General features: G+C 41.6%; 1 protein-coding gene across 2 annotated transcripts; it reads left to right on the top strand.

The window, feature by feature from the left end:
* mmp23ba (matrix metallopeptidase 23ba) lies at positions 1–13,726 on the top strand. 2 transcript variants are annotated; one of them, XM_028024794.1, is made up of 8 exons: positions 1–552; positions 6,599–6,735; positions 8,188–8,327; positions 8,760–8,927; positions 9,016–9,180; positions 10,068–10,178; positions 13,193–13,319; positions 13,398–13,726. In XM_028024794.1, exons 1-8 carry the CDS (start codon positions 355–357, stop codon positions 13,570–13,572), a joined length of 1,221 nt encoding a protein of 406 aa, XP_027880595.1. In that variant the 5' UTR covers positions 1–354; the 3' UTR covers positions 13,573–13,726. The 2 variants fall into 2 exon arrangements, with proteins under 2 accessions (XP_027880595.1, XP_027880604.1); XM_028024803.1 differs by having other exon boundaries at positions 436–552; positions 6,603–6,735.
* The last annotated feature ends 392 nt before the right edge of the window (positions 13,727–14,118 follow it).

The raw sequence follows: 14,118 nt of genomic DNA, 5'->3' as shown, positions 1-14,118 counted from the left end.
AGGATTACATAAACACTAAAGAAAGAGAGAAAAACAGAACAACCCATCTGATAGTGCTGTAACTGAGGTTTCGTGGTTGGAAGCAGTGGTGCGACGGACAGCGCGTTTGGTTTTCATTAGGTCGTCTCGACACTGACCCCCTGCCCCGACTACAGCAACGTGAATCCAGCCCGCTGGCAAGGCAGGCAGGCAGGCAGGCGTGCTGCTGAGCGGAAGAGAGCCGAGCAGAGCTGATGTGCAGTCTGCACTTTCCTTTACGCGGTCCGCAGGCTGGACTGCGCTCCCGCACAGAGTGACAGAAAGCTACACGCAAAGTTGCGCGCAATGGGCATGAAGTAGCGCCGGCGGGCATCGATGGTTGGAGCTTTCTTCGCAGACAGACGCAAATACTTCCCACAGTGTGTCAGTGCTGCAGCCATGGTGAGCTGCGGGACTCCTGGAGGTTTACGCAGCGGTGACTGGTGTTCCGCTCCTCTGCTGACCGCAGCGCTGCTCAGCCTTCTGTTCGCAGGGATGCATCTAACCACCGCGTTTCCCTCCTGGAGGTTAGAGGTATGCTGTGACCACTCGGTGACCCGGAGGACTCGGAGTTAGAGCTGCGCATTAAACTAATTAAGAAGCTGGTTACCTTTTTATTCATTTTTTAACGACATATTCTGTCTATATAATTGTCCGAGATAATACATTTCCCAAAAATAATCGTGATTTTTCAGAAAGTTACAACTGAATGTTAACTTTTGAAAGACAGCACTAGTACTTCAAAACATTCTAAGTGCTGTGAAAAGATTGAATTTGAAAATTTGACAAACCTCTTTATGTGGAGTCTTGAGACTTCTAAGGAGCTGGATGATTTCCTGCTGACTTTTTTTTATTATTTATTTATTTACAATTTATCATAAAGGACTTTAATTGATATTAACTGTTCAGCCTAATCACTACCAAAAGCTGGAGTCATTTAAAGTAATGGACATCAGATCTAGTTAAAGTTCAGTTCAGTTGACGTTAGATGAATACCAGAATTGGTTTCGGCAACACAGTGGATCCTTGTAAGGTAATGTCTTCAGTGAATAGGAAAAATGTCTTCCCCTACACATTACTTCACTTCTCTCCAGCCACCCACTGTGATCGAGAGCCTGAGGGACAGCTTTGTGTCATTTCCTTTGCCACACATTCTTATTAGCTGTCATTCAAGAGAACTGCTGCGTTAACTTTTATTAGATAAACTGACAGCATAAATCCGGCATGTGAAAAAGATTCAGTCCGCTGTGTATTGCAAAAGTATTTGCACCACCTGAATTTATTCTCTTTTTTTTTTTTTTTTTTTACCTCACCTCTACCTTACTTTCAAATTTAATTATTGGGGATGTTCTGAAATAGACTAACACAGAGAAGGGCATAATATGAAAGATGATTTATGGATTTCTTTTTCTTTATTTATTTTAGCAAATACAAATATGAACAGTGTGGTGTTCGTATGTATTAAGCTACATAGACTTATCCCGTTTTTAAAAGAATGCTTTGCATATCTAGAGACTGACTTTTTTCCTCTTTTGTCAAATATTCTTTACAAAATAGCACAAACTCACTTAGATTGAGTGTCTGTGAACATTAAGATGGAAGTCGTGCAACATATTCGTAATGGGACTTAGGCGTGGGCTTTGACTGGACCATAAATCTGCTTTCATCGAAACAATTCCACAGTAGCTGTTGTATTTTTAGAGTGGTTGTCTCCTCAACTTTTACCAGCTTTCCTGCCCATCTTGAAGAACAAAAATAATAATAATAAAATCATTCACACAGCATGATGCAGCCATCACCATGTTTGTCAGGGGGATGATGTGTTCAGGATAATACGAAGTGCTAGTGCTCCACCTCAGACAGTATTTTGTATTGGTCTTATCTGACCAGAGCATCTTCCTAAATTTCTTTCACTGTGGCAAACTGTAAGCAGGACTTCTTATTACTTTCTTTCAACTGAGACTTTTTACTTGCCACCTATTCATACAGACTAGATCTGTTTTGCTCTTGGTAGGGTTGAAGTTGGTCGCTCTAAATGTTATTTTGCGGTACTTCGGAAAAGAGAGTTTAATATAACTGAATTCAGTTCGAATCTAAAAGTACTTTATTGATCTCAACGGGAAATTAGATGTGCGATGACACACTTGTCAGATTTATTTGTTCTAAAGCATTTTTGGAAACCACGTAAATTTACCCTTGACTTTTTAATTATGTTTTGATTTGTGTTAGTCTGTCCTCAGAAAACCCCAATGGAAAACGTTTAAGTATGTGGTCGTAGCATGACAAAATGTGAAAAAAGAAAAAAACAAGTCAAAGACCTTTGTAAGGAACTCAGATGTACATCATTCAACAAACAGACTGTTTTAAATTACATTCAAAATGCAGCATTTGCTGCAAAAAAAAAGGATTCTTGTGTGCGTGTGTGTGTGTGTTGGAGATGAGGAATGAAAATCATAATCCCTTGTTTAGTAGTTTGAGGCTAAGCTATTCCAGACTCCCTCTAGAGTCCTCAGAGATGTCTCCCCGCATGTTTTAGTCTGCGAGCTCACTCACGGCTTCAAGGTTTAGTCTAGAGAGAGCCTACTCCGGTCCTCGCAGTTCCCCCAATTCATCTTCATTTGAGCCAAAGCGTGAGTGCCGATGTGCAGTGACACGGCACATGGAGAGAGGGAGAGAGCTGTGCTGGCCTGAATGCATCAGACGCCTCATAAGTCACCGAGTGCATGACTGCGAGGTGTCAGCGGAGGTCAGTAGAGCATATTGGGGAAGTGATTTGGAAGAAAAAGAGCATTCTTTGAAAATTGAGGGAGAGACTTTATCAAGTTTCCCAACAGAATGCGCCTGCCTCTGTTTCAGTATTTTTGGAAAGGAAGTAATATATTACTCATGACGGGGCAAATCTGGAACAGAATCCAGAGGATAAGGTGCAGAATGCAAAATAAAGGGTGCTCTAGTTTACCCCAGACAGGTGCTGCTACAGAACAGGTTGCATCAGGTGAAGTTTTTGACTAACTCCATGATGATGTAATGGCACACATGAAGAGAATGTAGTATTTATCATAAAATAAACTGTAGTTCTGCAGTGAGACAAGCCAGCTCTTCGACTGAGTCCAAAGCGTTTTCTGGGCTTTTTGCTTGTGAAAATATGCCTGATGTTTTTAGAATGCTGCTGGTCACACTGAAGGCATTGCACTTAATTCAATCCGAATGCAACTGGTAAGCTCTATAAACGCTACCTTAGTAAAAATAACACAGTTTCACAGCATTTATACAAAAATGTTAAACTGATGTTAACCACAATCCAATTGCATTTACGCGAAACAGAAAAGCAGCAATCCTCCCAAGTGTTGCTAAAATAATATAACACTTCACAATGTAACCGTAATGAAAGTGATGGGCGGTGCTCGTTTTGATTCCACACCATGACCCCTTGGATTTTTCCAAATAGCGGAATTTGTGTTTCTATAAAAAACACAAGTCAGCCGGCACACCACCAGCTTCAAGGAACGGGCATATAGAATAAACGTTGCTTTAAAAGTCGCCCAAAAAGTCTGACCAACATCTGCTGACATCTAAAGTTAAACGGAGCAAATCAGATTGATATCAAATTGAGCCAATAAATGCAAGACTTAGGTCAAGTCAAGTTCACTTGTGTGGCACTTTTCAGCAACAAGATGGTTCAAAGTACTTTACAACATAAAAACGTCATACAGTCACCAATTGCCAAACAAGCGATAAACATTACATTTTGTCAAAAGTCGTCATCAAAATAATCAAGCAAATACTTGTTGTACAGTGTTCCACTTACGACTAATCACATGTGTGCTTTAAGTCTTGATCTGAAGGAACTCAGTGTTTCAGCAGATGTGTAGTTTTTCTGGAAGTTTGTTACAGATTAGTGGTGTGTAGAAGCTGAGTGCTGCTTCTCCATGTTTGGTTGTGGGGATGGAGAGCAGACCAGATCCAGAAAACCTGAGTGGTCTGGAAGGTTGATAGAACAGCAATTAATTTAAGTAAGCTGATGCTGAGAGCAGCATGTCCCTCACATTTGACATAATGCAGTCATTAATGGGTGTTTTACTGGCAACTGCCAATGGCAGACTCATCCGTTCAACTGCCAAATGCGTCATGATTCATTGCTCCAATGCACATCTCCACCGCTTCAGAGTCCAGTCCAGTAGTGGTTCAAACCATTGCTCCCAACTTGCTGCATTGCGATTGGTGATGTAAGGTTTGGATGCAGCTGCTCTGCCATGGAAACCCATTGCATGAAGCTTTTTAGTCACAGTTCTAATACGAAGGCCAAATAAAGTTTGAAAGTCTGTCTACTGAGTCTGGGCACTACGTGCCTCAGCATCTGCTGATCCCACTCTGTGATTTTTAAGTACTCCACCACTTCAAGACTCAGTTGCTGCTGTTCCCAGTAACTTCCACTTTGTTATATTACCAGTAACAATTGACTGTGGAATATTTAGTTTGGAGGAAATTTCACAAGTGGATTTATTGCACAGATGGCATCCTATCATGTTACCGGACTGAAATTTACTGAGCTCAAGAGCAACCCATTCTTTCACAGACGCTTGTTGAAGCAGTCTGCATTTTGTTGTGATTGGAATACCCAAATTCAATGATATGGGGGCATGGCTGGGTACTTTTGGCAACATTAGTCTACGAGACCATTGCAGCCAATAAAGTATTTGATCAAGCATCTTCTTCCCCATTTTACTATTAGATCCACTGTGCAGGGCTTGAGGGAGCTGGAGTTTATCTCCAGCAGTAAGTGAATGAGGAGGGTGGCAGACCCTGGTTAGACCAGCTGTTGATCAAATGTCAACAGGTCACACAGAGACACAAAGGCAACCATTGGATATTTATGATTTTTTTACAAAACAAAGCACCAGATCACAGGCTTTAAAATCTATGAGAAAATGTATACTTCAAAATTTGGAGTTTTTGTTACTCATCCCCACTTTAAATGCCTTCAATGCTTCAGAGCTTCATTTCTTAGAAATGCTTTTGCACAAAATTTATTGACAATCATACCAAACAGATTTCGTCCAGACAATTGCCATTGTTTCGCACTAGCACCTTAAAGGGATAAAGGTTCTGTTAAAATTTTAAGCAGTTATCACCCACGCTGTCTTAATTTAGTGTTATTCCAGATTAGGCGTAGACCGAGGTGGACATCTAAATTCCTGAAAGAACTCGAAATACTGCAACACTGCTATTTAATGACCCTGCTTACTGCTGTCATTTTATAGAACTGAACTCCTGAGTCTAACACACTCAAAGAGCAGAGCAAGTGGAGCTCTGTGCCCATTACTGATCCAGCTGCGGGTCGATCCATCTGGTCCGTCAAGAGTCACTCTTATCTCATGAGTCCATAAAACCTTTGACAAATCTGTCTTCGGATGTGTCTTGGCCCAGTCTTGACATTTCAACTTGTGTCTTGTTCAGTGGTGGTCGGGTTTCAGCCGTCCTTACTTTGGCCATGTCTCTGAGCTCTGAACATCTTGTATTTCTGGGCCCTCCAGGTAGGTTGCAGTACTGGAATGTGACAGCACTGGAAGATAACGGGATCCTGGTAGCTTCACGTTTGATTCTTCTCAAATCTTTGGCAGTTGATTTACCTGTTTTTTTCCTCAACATGTTTCTTGTGACCCTGCTGACAATTAGCAGCAAAATGTTTGATGGTTCTGTGAACACGCCCCAATATCTTAGCAGTTTCAAGAGTGCTGCATCCCTCTAAAAGACTTTTTACAATTTTTGGACTTTTCAGAGTCGCTTAAATCTCTTTTTGTCCCCATTTTGCCTGAGGAAAAGAAACTGCCCAATAATTATGGTTGATCTCCTTAGGAACCACCCTCCCTCATTAAACAAAGCATTCAAGTTTATACAGCTCGGAGTTAGAAAATATGCATGAAAATGATAAAAACTAAAACTCGCCTAGTAAAATTGTACACAGTATATATCAGGCAGAAATTCTGACCAGAAATGCTGTTCTCTTTCTCCCTAAATTTCATGACAGGTTTGTTGGGTGTGCACCACCTCCTATTTACATTTCCTGTGTAATTAATCATCTTATTGTAAGTTTAAAGATTCTTAAGTAGTGATCACATGAACCATACCATGCCATGGTGCTTTTGAGTTCGGAGTTGCTTTAACCCTCCCGTGGTCTTAGTGAAGACCACTCAGGAGGAGTGCGCTAAAGGTCATGGTTGGACAGTGGGGAAGTTAGCGGGGTCAGTGCACAGAGTAAAAAACCTGTGAGGTCTACATAACTCCATCTCTGAAGACCGCAGAAGGGTTAAGATAGTAGAAGTCCACTTTAGACTCGGGCTCTCTTACGGTTAGCTCCAAACTCCAGCACCGACTAATCTGAATGACGCTGTACGAAGATGCAGATCCAGTAGATGCAGAGGTGGCTTCCAGCTGCATTGGAACCCACCTCACCTTTAACAGGGAGCCACTTCAAAAGTTCTGAACTAGATCTTTAATACGGCGTGAAGTCGAAGTGAGCACTCTGTCTTCACTTCGCAATCTGTAATGTGAAACATTAAAGGTTTTTGCTTTGTCCAAGGAAGAAGCTCACACCACCATGTTGGTCATCGGGATCCGCAAAGAGGCCCGCTCACAAGTCCTCCACCTGTCCAGGAACAAGCGCTACACCCTGACCCCAGAGCAGCTCAAATGGGACAAATTCAAGCTAACTTATAAGTATTTACTCACACACTGTTCCCTTACTAGCACAATTAAGTAGACAAGAGCATATCAAGACTTTGAGGGCGATGACACTAACACCAAGACCAAAGTGGAGGAAGAGAAAACTAATGGGCTCTGTTCATAACAATGCAGCTGTTGATACAAACATTTATAGAAAACACATCTGTTGCATTTCTATAGCAAACTGGCACTTCCTCAGACAGATGCAATGCCGCAACATTTAAGGGAACCCAAACTTGTATGTCGGCAGACCCTCAGCTACATGCTGCTACTTGTTCAATGAATCTGGCAAGCAAACAGAGCAATTATGTGCTGCCAAATGTTAGCTAACTTAGCATTAGTTGCAGGCAGAGTGAGTAAAATTGGGTGGCTTAATGGTCTTTCTTTGTGTGTCTTGTACAGACAGAAAAATACCCAAGTATTTGCACTGGAAGTTATTTATTCTAGGTGTTTTCTCATGTCTCAAGTAAAAAAGAAAACTGTAGGGAGTTTGAATCCTGTCAGGATTCAAACTAAAACGAAGGGACATTGCAATCGTGGTCTTGATTGGTTTGAGAAGAAAGGCCTGAGATTCCTCTGATCATCATATCCGAGACATAAAAAAAAGTAGAAATGTAGTCGAGATTTAGACAAGACCAAGACTTAAATAATGTGGTCTCCTTACCGGCCTTGTGTGCTACACAAAACAGCTTATTGCAGCTTGCAGAAAGTGCTGAATAAATACCAATTTACTTGAAGCAGTGCGCGTACCGTCACGATGGTTTTAGCGGGACAATACAAATACTTTCGTCTTAGTCAAAGTCTGCCGTTGCAAATATTCAAAACATTTCTGAAGGTACTTAAATCTGACATCTGTGGATGTGGTCTGAAGAAATTGTTTATTCCGAATTGAAAAGCTTACCATGTTTTTCTCACGCATTCCAAGGTACACACTGACTTGTTATCCACCAAAAGTGGCTCCACATCACCGCCATGCTTAACTACAGAAAGCTACTATAAAATTGTACAGAAAGGACTTCAAACTGTTTGGATACCATTGTACAAATTGCTTTGAAGAAAACCTTCACCAATTTTTACGTCCTCTGGCGTCCTCAGTCAGCCCATAAACTCTTCAGTAAGAGATTAGATTAGAAAAGCCAACACTGAATTTCACCAACTGCGGTGATCTAAAAGTCCCTACAAGAAGATTACAGATGATCTGATTAACACATAACCCTCATTAAAAGTTCCTGCACAGATCTAACCCTGGCTGAGATACTCAAGAAGATGAAGTAATGGAGCTGTACTCAGCGACACTTGTGGGAATTTGTGCGCTACTGAACAGTAGCTGCTGTGTTTTTCTTTTATTTATTTATTTTTTATTTTTTTTATTTTTTTGCTGACTCCTCAGCTGCAGAGAGGAATGCGTACAGAGAGCAGTACTAACGGCACGGTGCTTCCCAACAGGTTGCTGTCTTTTCCCACAAACCTGATAAATGCCAGCGACACGCGTCGAGGCATTGCCAGGGCTTTTGGCCTGTGGAGTGACGTTTCCCCGTTCTCATTCAGAGAGGTGCCAGCTGACGAGGAGGCAGACATTAAGATTGGTGGGTGCTTGCTCTGCCTGCATGCTGCTGTCTCCAACAGATGTTGCTTGGCACCCGGCTCCAGAGTTCTGCTTTGCTGTTGCTTTTCCTTAAATTGCCGTGTGCCGAGACTGGGGTACAAAGCCTATATTCAGCATGACTCATAATTCTGCAAGAAGAAAAAAAACTGTAAAATGCTTGACAGCTTCCATAGCAAAGCGGTGTGAATTATGCTTTATTCGTACTTCTGGGACTAAACTCAAGAGCCCGGCATAAATTGTCAGTGACAAGGAGAGGCATGGTTGTCATCCTGAAGGCTGAGGCTTTAGCAAAGAGCTCTCTGTCTTTGGTAATTCATCACTTCCCATCTGCAGTCTGCAGAGAGCAGAAATAATGGGGTGAGGGCTTCCCTCCTTGACTCAGAGGTATGCATTCTTCTCTCTCTCTTGGCAGGATTCTACCCGGTCAACCACACGGACTGCTGGCAGTCCTACCTGCACCACTGTTTTGACGGCATCACGGGTGAACTGGCTCACGCCTTCTTCCCTCCAACGGGCGAGATCCACTTTGACGACCAGGAATACTGGATTCTGGGAGACATGCGCTTCAGCTGGAAGAAAGGCAGGAATATGTATATATGTATATATTTTTTTGTACCCACAGACAATTAGTGAAGTGAACGACAATAGCAGTTATGTTCGTGTTGCAGGGGTTTGGCTGACAGACATTGTCCACGTGGCGACGCATGAAATCGGCCACGTCCTCGGACTCATGCACTCTATGGATCCGAAGGCTATAATGCACCTGAATGCTACTCTGACAGGACGCAAGCAGATCACGCAGGATGAGGTCTGGGGTTTGCACCGTCTCTATGGTACGTTTGTTGTTCTCCGGTTTGAGACATCCCTGTCGGACCAGAGCAAGATTTTAGAAAGTTACCATTTGAAACTGCTGAATATTTTCTATATTGCCATTTTGGCTAGTGCAAGGGGTGTCATTTACTCAATTGCGAAAGTTCAAAAAGATCAAATTACCATGGAGAGGGTGGGCAACGAAAGAAAGACTGAGACATCTGTGGCATAAAGGGATAACGCCTGAAATATTTTTAATCAAAGATTGGAAAGTGTCTAACACTGATGCTAAGGCAAGCTCAGATGTGAGTCAAGACAGGTGAGCGAATACTTTTGGCAGCATAGTGTAAGCGGTAAGTTGATGTAAAAAAAACACAATTCATATATATATATATGAAAACAACAACAACAATAATAATAATAATAATAATACAGACCTTTGGGCACTTAAATAACTTAAAAACAACATTATATGTAGGAGAAAACATAAGAAACTCCATATATATATATACATATATACTGTAGGCCAAGGAAGGAAAGAACATGAACAAAATGATCAATTTCATCTGTGAATGACAAAAAAAAGCTGAAACATTTTGTACTCTGATCCTGGAATTGGAGGAATTACACTCAGATAAATACGTTAAAAACTGGTTAAATAACACGCAGTGACACATCTTTGGATCAGAACCAAAGGGAAAACAGACCACCGAGTTTGTCTTTGACGCTGACAGCCAACGTGGCATTAATGCACATTGCATAAACTCATGAGTCATCATTAGTGTGTATTACAGTGACTCATTTTTGTTGGCACAAAAAAAAATGATTGGGGATCCAGCTTTTCCTTTTGCTGCTGACTGGTCCTGCTCCTCCTAAATCCACCCTCTAACCTCCCCACTCTTTCTTCCAGGATGTTTGGATCGCTTATTTATCTGTCCTTCCTGGGCTCGGAAAGGCTACTGCGACAGCAAGCGCAGGCTCATGCAGAGGCACTGCCCTTCCAGCTGTGATTTCTGTTACGGTAAGGCTGCAGAGAGCAGCAGCAGCAGCCCGGGGAGGGGAAAAAAAAAAGAGAAAGCTTTCACAGCGTAAAGAGCTGCTGTGAACCGTTTGCCAATGGAACAGCTGGAGCCAACAGGTCCAACCTCGTAGAGCTGTGATGGAGTTTTTTTAAGTGTGTGATTTAAGAGGGGAATTAAAGTGTATTTCTACTGAAGGAGAAGCCTTTCCTCGAGGCTCGGCGGAGTTGGTACCTGTTGGCTGCCATCTAAAGGGACCTGCTTCGCGTGCAGTCCACCACATCAGCAGTCTGAGGGCCTCCTTAGGTTCCACTGTGGGATGCTCTTCTTGCACAACAGGAACCAGCCCCTCTAAACTATCACAACCCTTGCATTTCTTGGCTTTCCAGTGGGTTTTGTCAGCAACTGGGGGGACAGTTCGGAGACAAGCGCGAGGATACGATTTCTGGCCTGCAGGAATCTGTTCCTCATTGTTGATTTCAGAGACGCTGTACGGCTGTGGAAAATTCCAGAGCCACTCCAAACCGCTGGAATTTCAGACTGTGGCTCGAGGGTTAGAGACGCACAGGGTCAATTGGGATTTTTGCGGCATTAACGAGAAAATGAGGGGCTCTTAAGCAGCCTAAGAACTGATCGCAGACTGCTCTGTTTGTGTTTGTCAGAAGCCAGATGGGAGATGTTATAATGACAGGAGCCCCACGGCCCCGACAGGTCAGCATCACTCTCTCAGATGAGGGTTGGATCACGACATTTATGATAATCGGGTTTTAGTGGAGGTGCTTATCGGGGAACAATGTTGTATTTTTATATTACGAATGAAACAGAGATGAAACTATTTTTTCATAATATGCATTAATAGTATTGGGATTTTGTGTGACAGACCAACACAAAGGTCCATATAATTGTGAAGTTGAAGATTCCCATCTTCTATTTTGGACTAGTTTAAATTTAAGCAACATGCTGAGACAAAATCTACCGCAAAATACACGTGCACTAGGGGTGTAAACAATTAATTGACCTGCGGCTAATAGTCGAATGGTTTATTAGATTAAAGTTAGTTCCAGTCGATTAACTAATAACGTCCACCTAGACATTCTTTTAGTGTTTAGCCGAAGGCAGAAGGAGCTGCTGGTCATCCTACAGCGGAGCCCTGTTGATAACAGAATAAAGATGGCGGGGGCATACCAGAGCGGGAAAGAGAAATGGTCCAAACAGAAGCCAGTGTGGGATGAAAAATGCTCTTTTTGCGGTTCTGCTGTGAAACGTAACACTCGGCAAACTCCTTATGTCACGCCTTAACAGTGCCGATTCAGCCGAGCTGCTTGGCGGGAGCAGCGTCAATTTCTCATTCAAAAATTAGAGATGTGCTACGACAGAAAAGCCGAGGACACGAACGGAAACAACGGTGACATTATAAGAGAAGGCATGGTGGCAAAAAAAACTGGCTGATGTTGGGGGCTGTCGCGAGTTAAAGAATTTCATGGAGGGAAGTTTTAGCATTCCTTCAAGAGTGACCACAGACACTTCTGTATGAACATCTGTCTGTTCACGGAGAATTAAGTGTTTCACATATTTATTAATTTTTATTTCTATTCAGCAATCTAAGAGATTCCTGTTTTGTTATATTTCACAAATGTCTAAATTCAATAATAAGAGAAAACTACAATTTCCTGTTTATTCACTCAGTATTTAATACAGCTGACACATAAATAATATAAATTTTTTTATTTAATTTAATTTTGCATATTGTGAAACATTCAGCCTTTCATGCTTTTGAAAGACGGTTAGCCCTCTGGATTTGAGAGAAATCTCAGGTTTTTAAGAAAATGACCACTTATCAATTAATCCTTAGTTGATTAACCCTACACTAACTCATTAACCAGTGACTTACACCTAATTACTACATAGAGTATACCTATGTGCCATTTAATGGTAGTAGAAATACAGCTGTTCAGATCTTTAAGCAAGCATCATAAAGACTAGAGACAGCTCACAGATAAAACTACAAAGAAGTTTAAATCAGGATTAGGTGGTAAAACGATATCCAAAAATTTGAATATCTCACCAAGCACTGCTCAGTACATTAGCCAGGAATGGAAAGAGAATGGCACACTACAGTAGACGTGCCAACAGCTGTTCATATAAACTGAAAGTCTAGAGCTAGAAAAGGATTAATCAGAGACGCAGCCAAGACGTGGTGAAGATGCAGAGGTCCACAGCTAAAACTAGGATAGCTTTAGCAGATAGAGTATTCGTTGTGCAGTCCACAAACCTGGCCTTTTTGAAAAGGAGCAAAAAGAAATGTATTGTTGTATTAAAACTGGGCTAAATTGATTAAAAGATCATTAGTGGCTGCTGAAGACTTGAAACTTCGGGTTGGAGGTTTTCCGTCTCATGTGGCCATGACATGCAACGTACAGTCACTCTACAATGGTGTGGTTTACATCAAACAATACTTGTGTAAGAATGGCCCAGTCAAAGTCCGGGTTGTACATTGAATCAAGAATCTGTGGTAAGATCTGAAAATTAAGTCAACAAATTTGCTTAATCCAGCTTATTTTGTAGAGAAGAATGACCGTCAGTGGCCGTTCCTCTTAAGACCATCTCAGTAATCTTAAAAGACTTGCAGCTGGAATAGCATGATAATAATAGTAATAATACACTAGAACATAAATGCAGACTAAACTGCTGGAGATAGGCACCAACACCTAATGATGCATGGATGGAGGATAAATGCAAAGTTTTCAGATGTTTCTTTGTAAACAAATAGGGGAAAAAACACATGTATGTTTGATGTCCTTTTTTTGTAATTGCGCTCTGTGTTGCGTCAATTTGCCCAATGAAATCCCAACACGAATGCTGAAGTTTGTGGACGAAATACGTACAAGTTCGAAAGGCTTGAAAGCTCTGAATGACGCTTCGCTGTTAGCTGCTCCCATTAAAGGAATAAACAAATTGATTGGATATCCACATCCTTTTCTTTGTTTTCCCTCTAACGTGTTCATTCCCGTTGCAGAATTTCCTTTCCCCACTGCCGCTCCCACACCCACTCCACCTAGGACCAAACACAAGCTGGTCACTGAGGGAAAGAAGCTAACTTTTCGCTGTGGGAAGAAAATCGCATCAAAGAGAGGCAATATATAGTAAGTTCATGTGACGCGTCATCACTTGTCCTATGGCTGCGGTGACGACACTCGAACAGCGTCTGCCTTCTGTTTCAGCTGGTACAAAGACGGGGAGCTGCTGGAGCACTCTCACCCAAACTACATTTCTTTGAAAGACGATCACATCACCATAGTGGCCAACGCCATCAACGAAGGCACGTACACTTGCATCGTAAAGAAAAGGGACAAAGTTCTCACAAGCTACTCATGGAGGGTACGCGTGCGCTTCTGATGGAAAGCCGCAGAGCACACAGGACTCTAGGGCACATATTTCAATTTTACAAAAGAAAAAGAATCTTGTATCATCCATAAAACCTGTCTGCCTTTCATTGTCATTTTGTAAATCAATGTTTGTACATGCAAACAATAAATGGTTTATACTACCCAACACTGAAAAGCTACTTTTTTTTTGGCAAATGTGTAGCTGTTTGAAGCAACGTTAGTTTTATTGGAATGGTATCATGGAATCTGAGAAATACCAGATTTCAAATCCAAATTCTGCCAGAAAACCCAAGAGATTAGAATTGGGTCTTTCACCCAGGACTCCGCAGAACCCAAAGAAATATAGGACTGAAATGATTAATGAATTAAAACTAATCAAAACTAATTTTGTAGTCAATTAATCGTTAAATTGAAGTAGAAAGTTGTTTTTTTTTTTATGTTTTTTTTTTTTGTTGGAGCAACGACACATTTGGAGCAATAATTAAGTCAAAACTGTACCAAAACATAAATACATTTTGCATTTAAGTAAAAAAAAAAAAAAAAAAAAAAAAACAGC

This window comes from Xiphophorus couchianus, chromosome 1 (genome assembly GCF_001444195.1).
Source record: "Xiphophorus couchianus chromosome 1, X_couchianus-1.0, whole genome shotgun sequence".
Lineage (NCBI taxonomy): Eukaryota > Metazoa > Chordata > Actinopteri > Cyprinodontiformes > Poeciliidae > Xiphophorus > Xiphophorus couchianus.
Note: the sequence above shows the minus strand (reverse complement) of the source record. Positions and strands in the feature narration are given on the sequence as shown.

What these genes read in the sequence shown, in the direction of transcription:
- mmp23ba (XM_028024794.1), top strand. Translation starts at nt 355, where the DNA reads ATGGTTGGAGCTTTCTTCGCAGACAGACGCAAATACTTCCCACAGTGT. An exon ending in TTCCCTCCTGGAGGTTAGAG is followed by an intron (nt 553 to 6,598) that starts GTATGCTGTGAC and finishes GCTTTGTCCAAG; the next exon opens with GAAGAAGCTCACACCACCAT. An exon ending in AAATTCAAGCTAACTTATAA is followed by an intron (nt 6,736 to 8,187) that starts GTATTTACTCAC and finishes GCTTCCCAACAG; the next exon opens with GTTGCTGTCTTTTCCCACAA.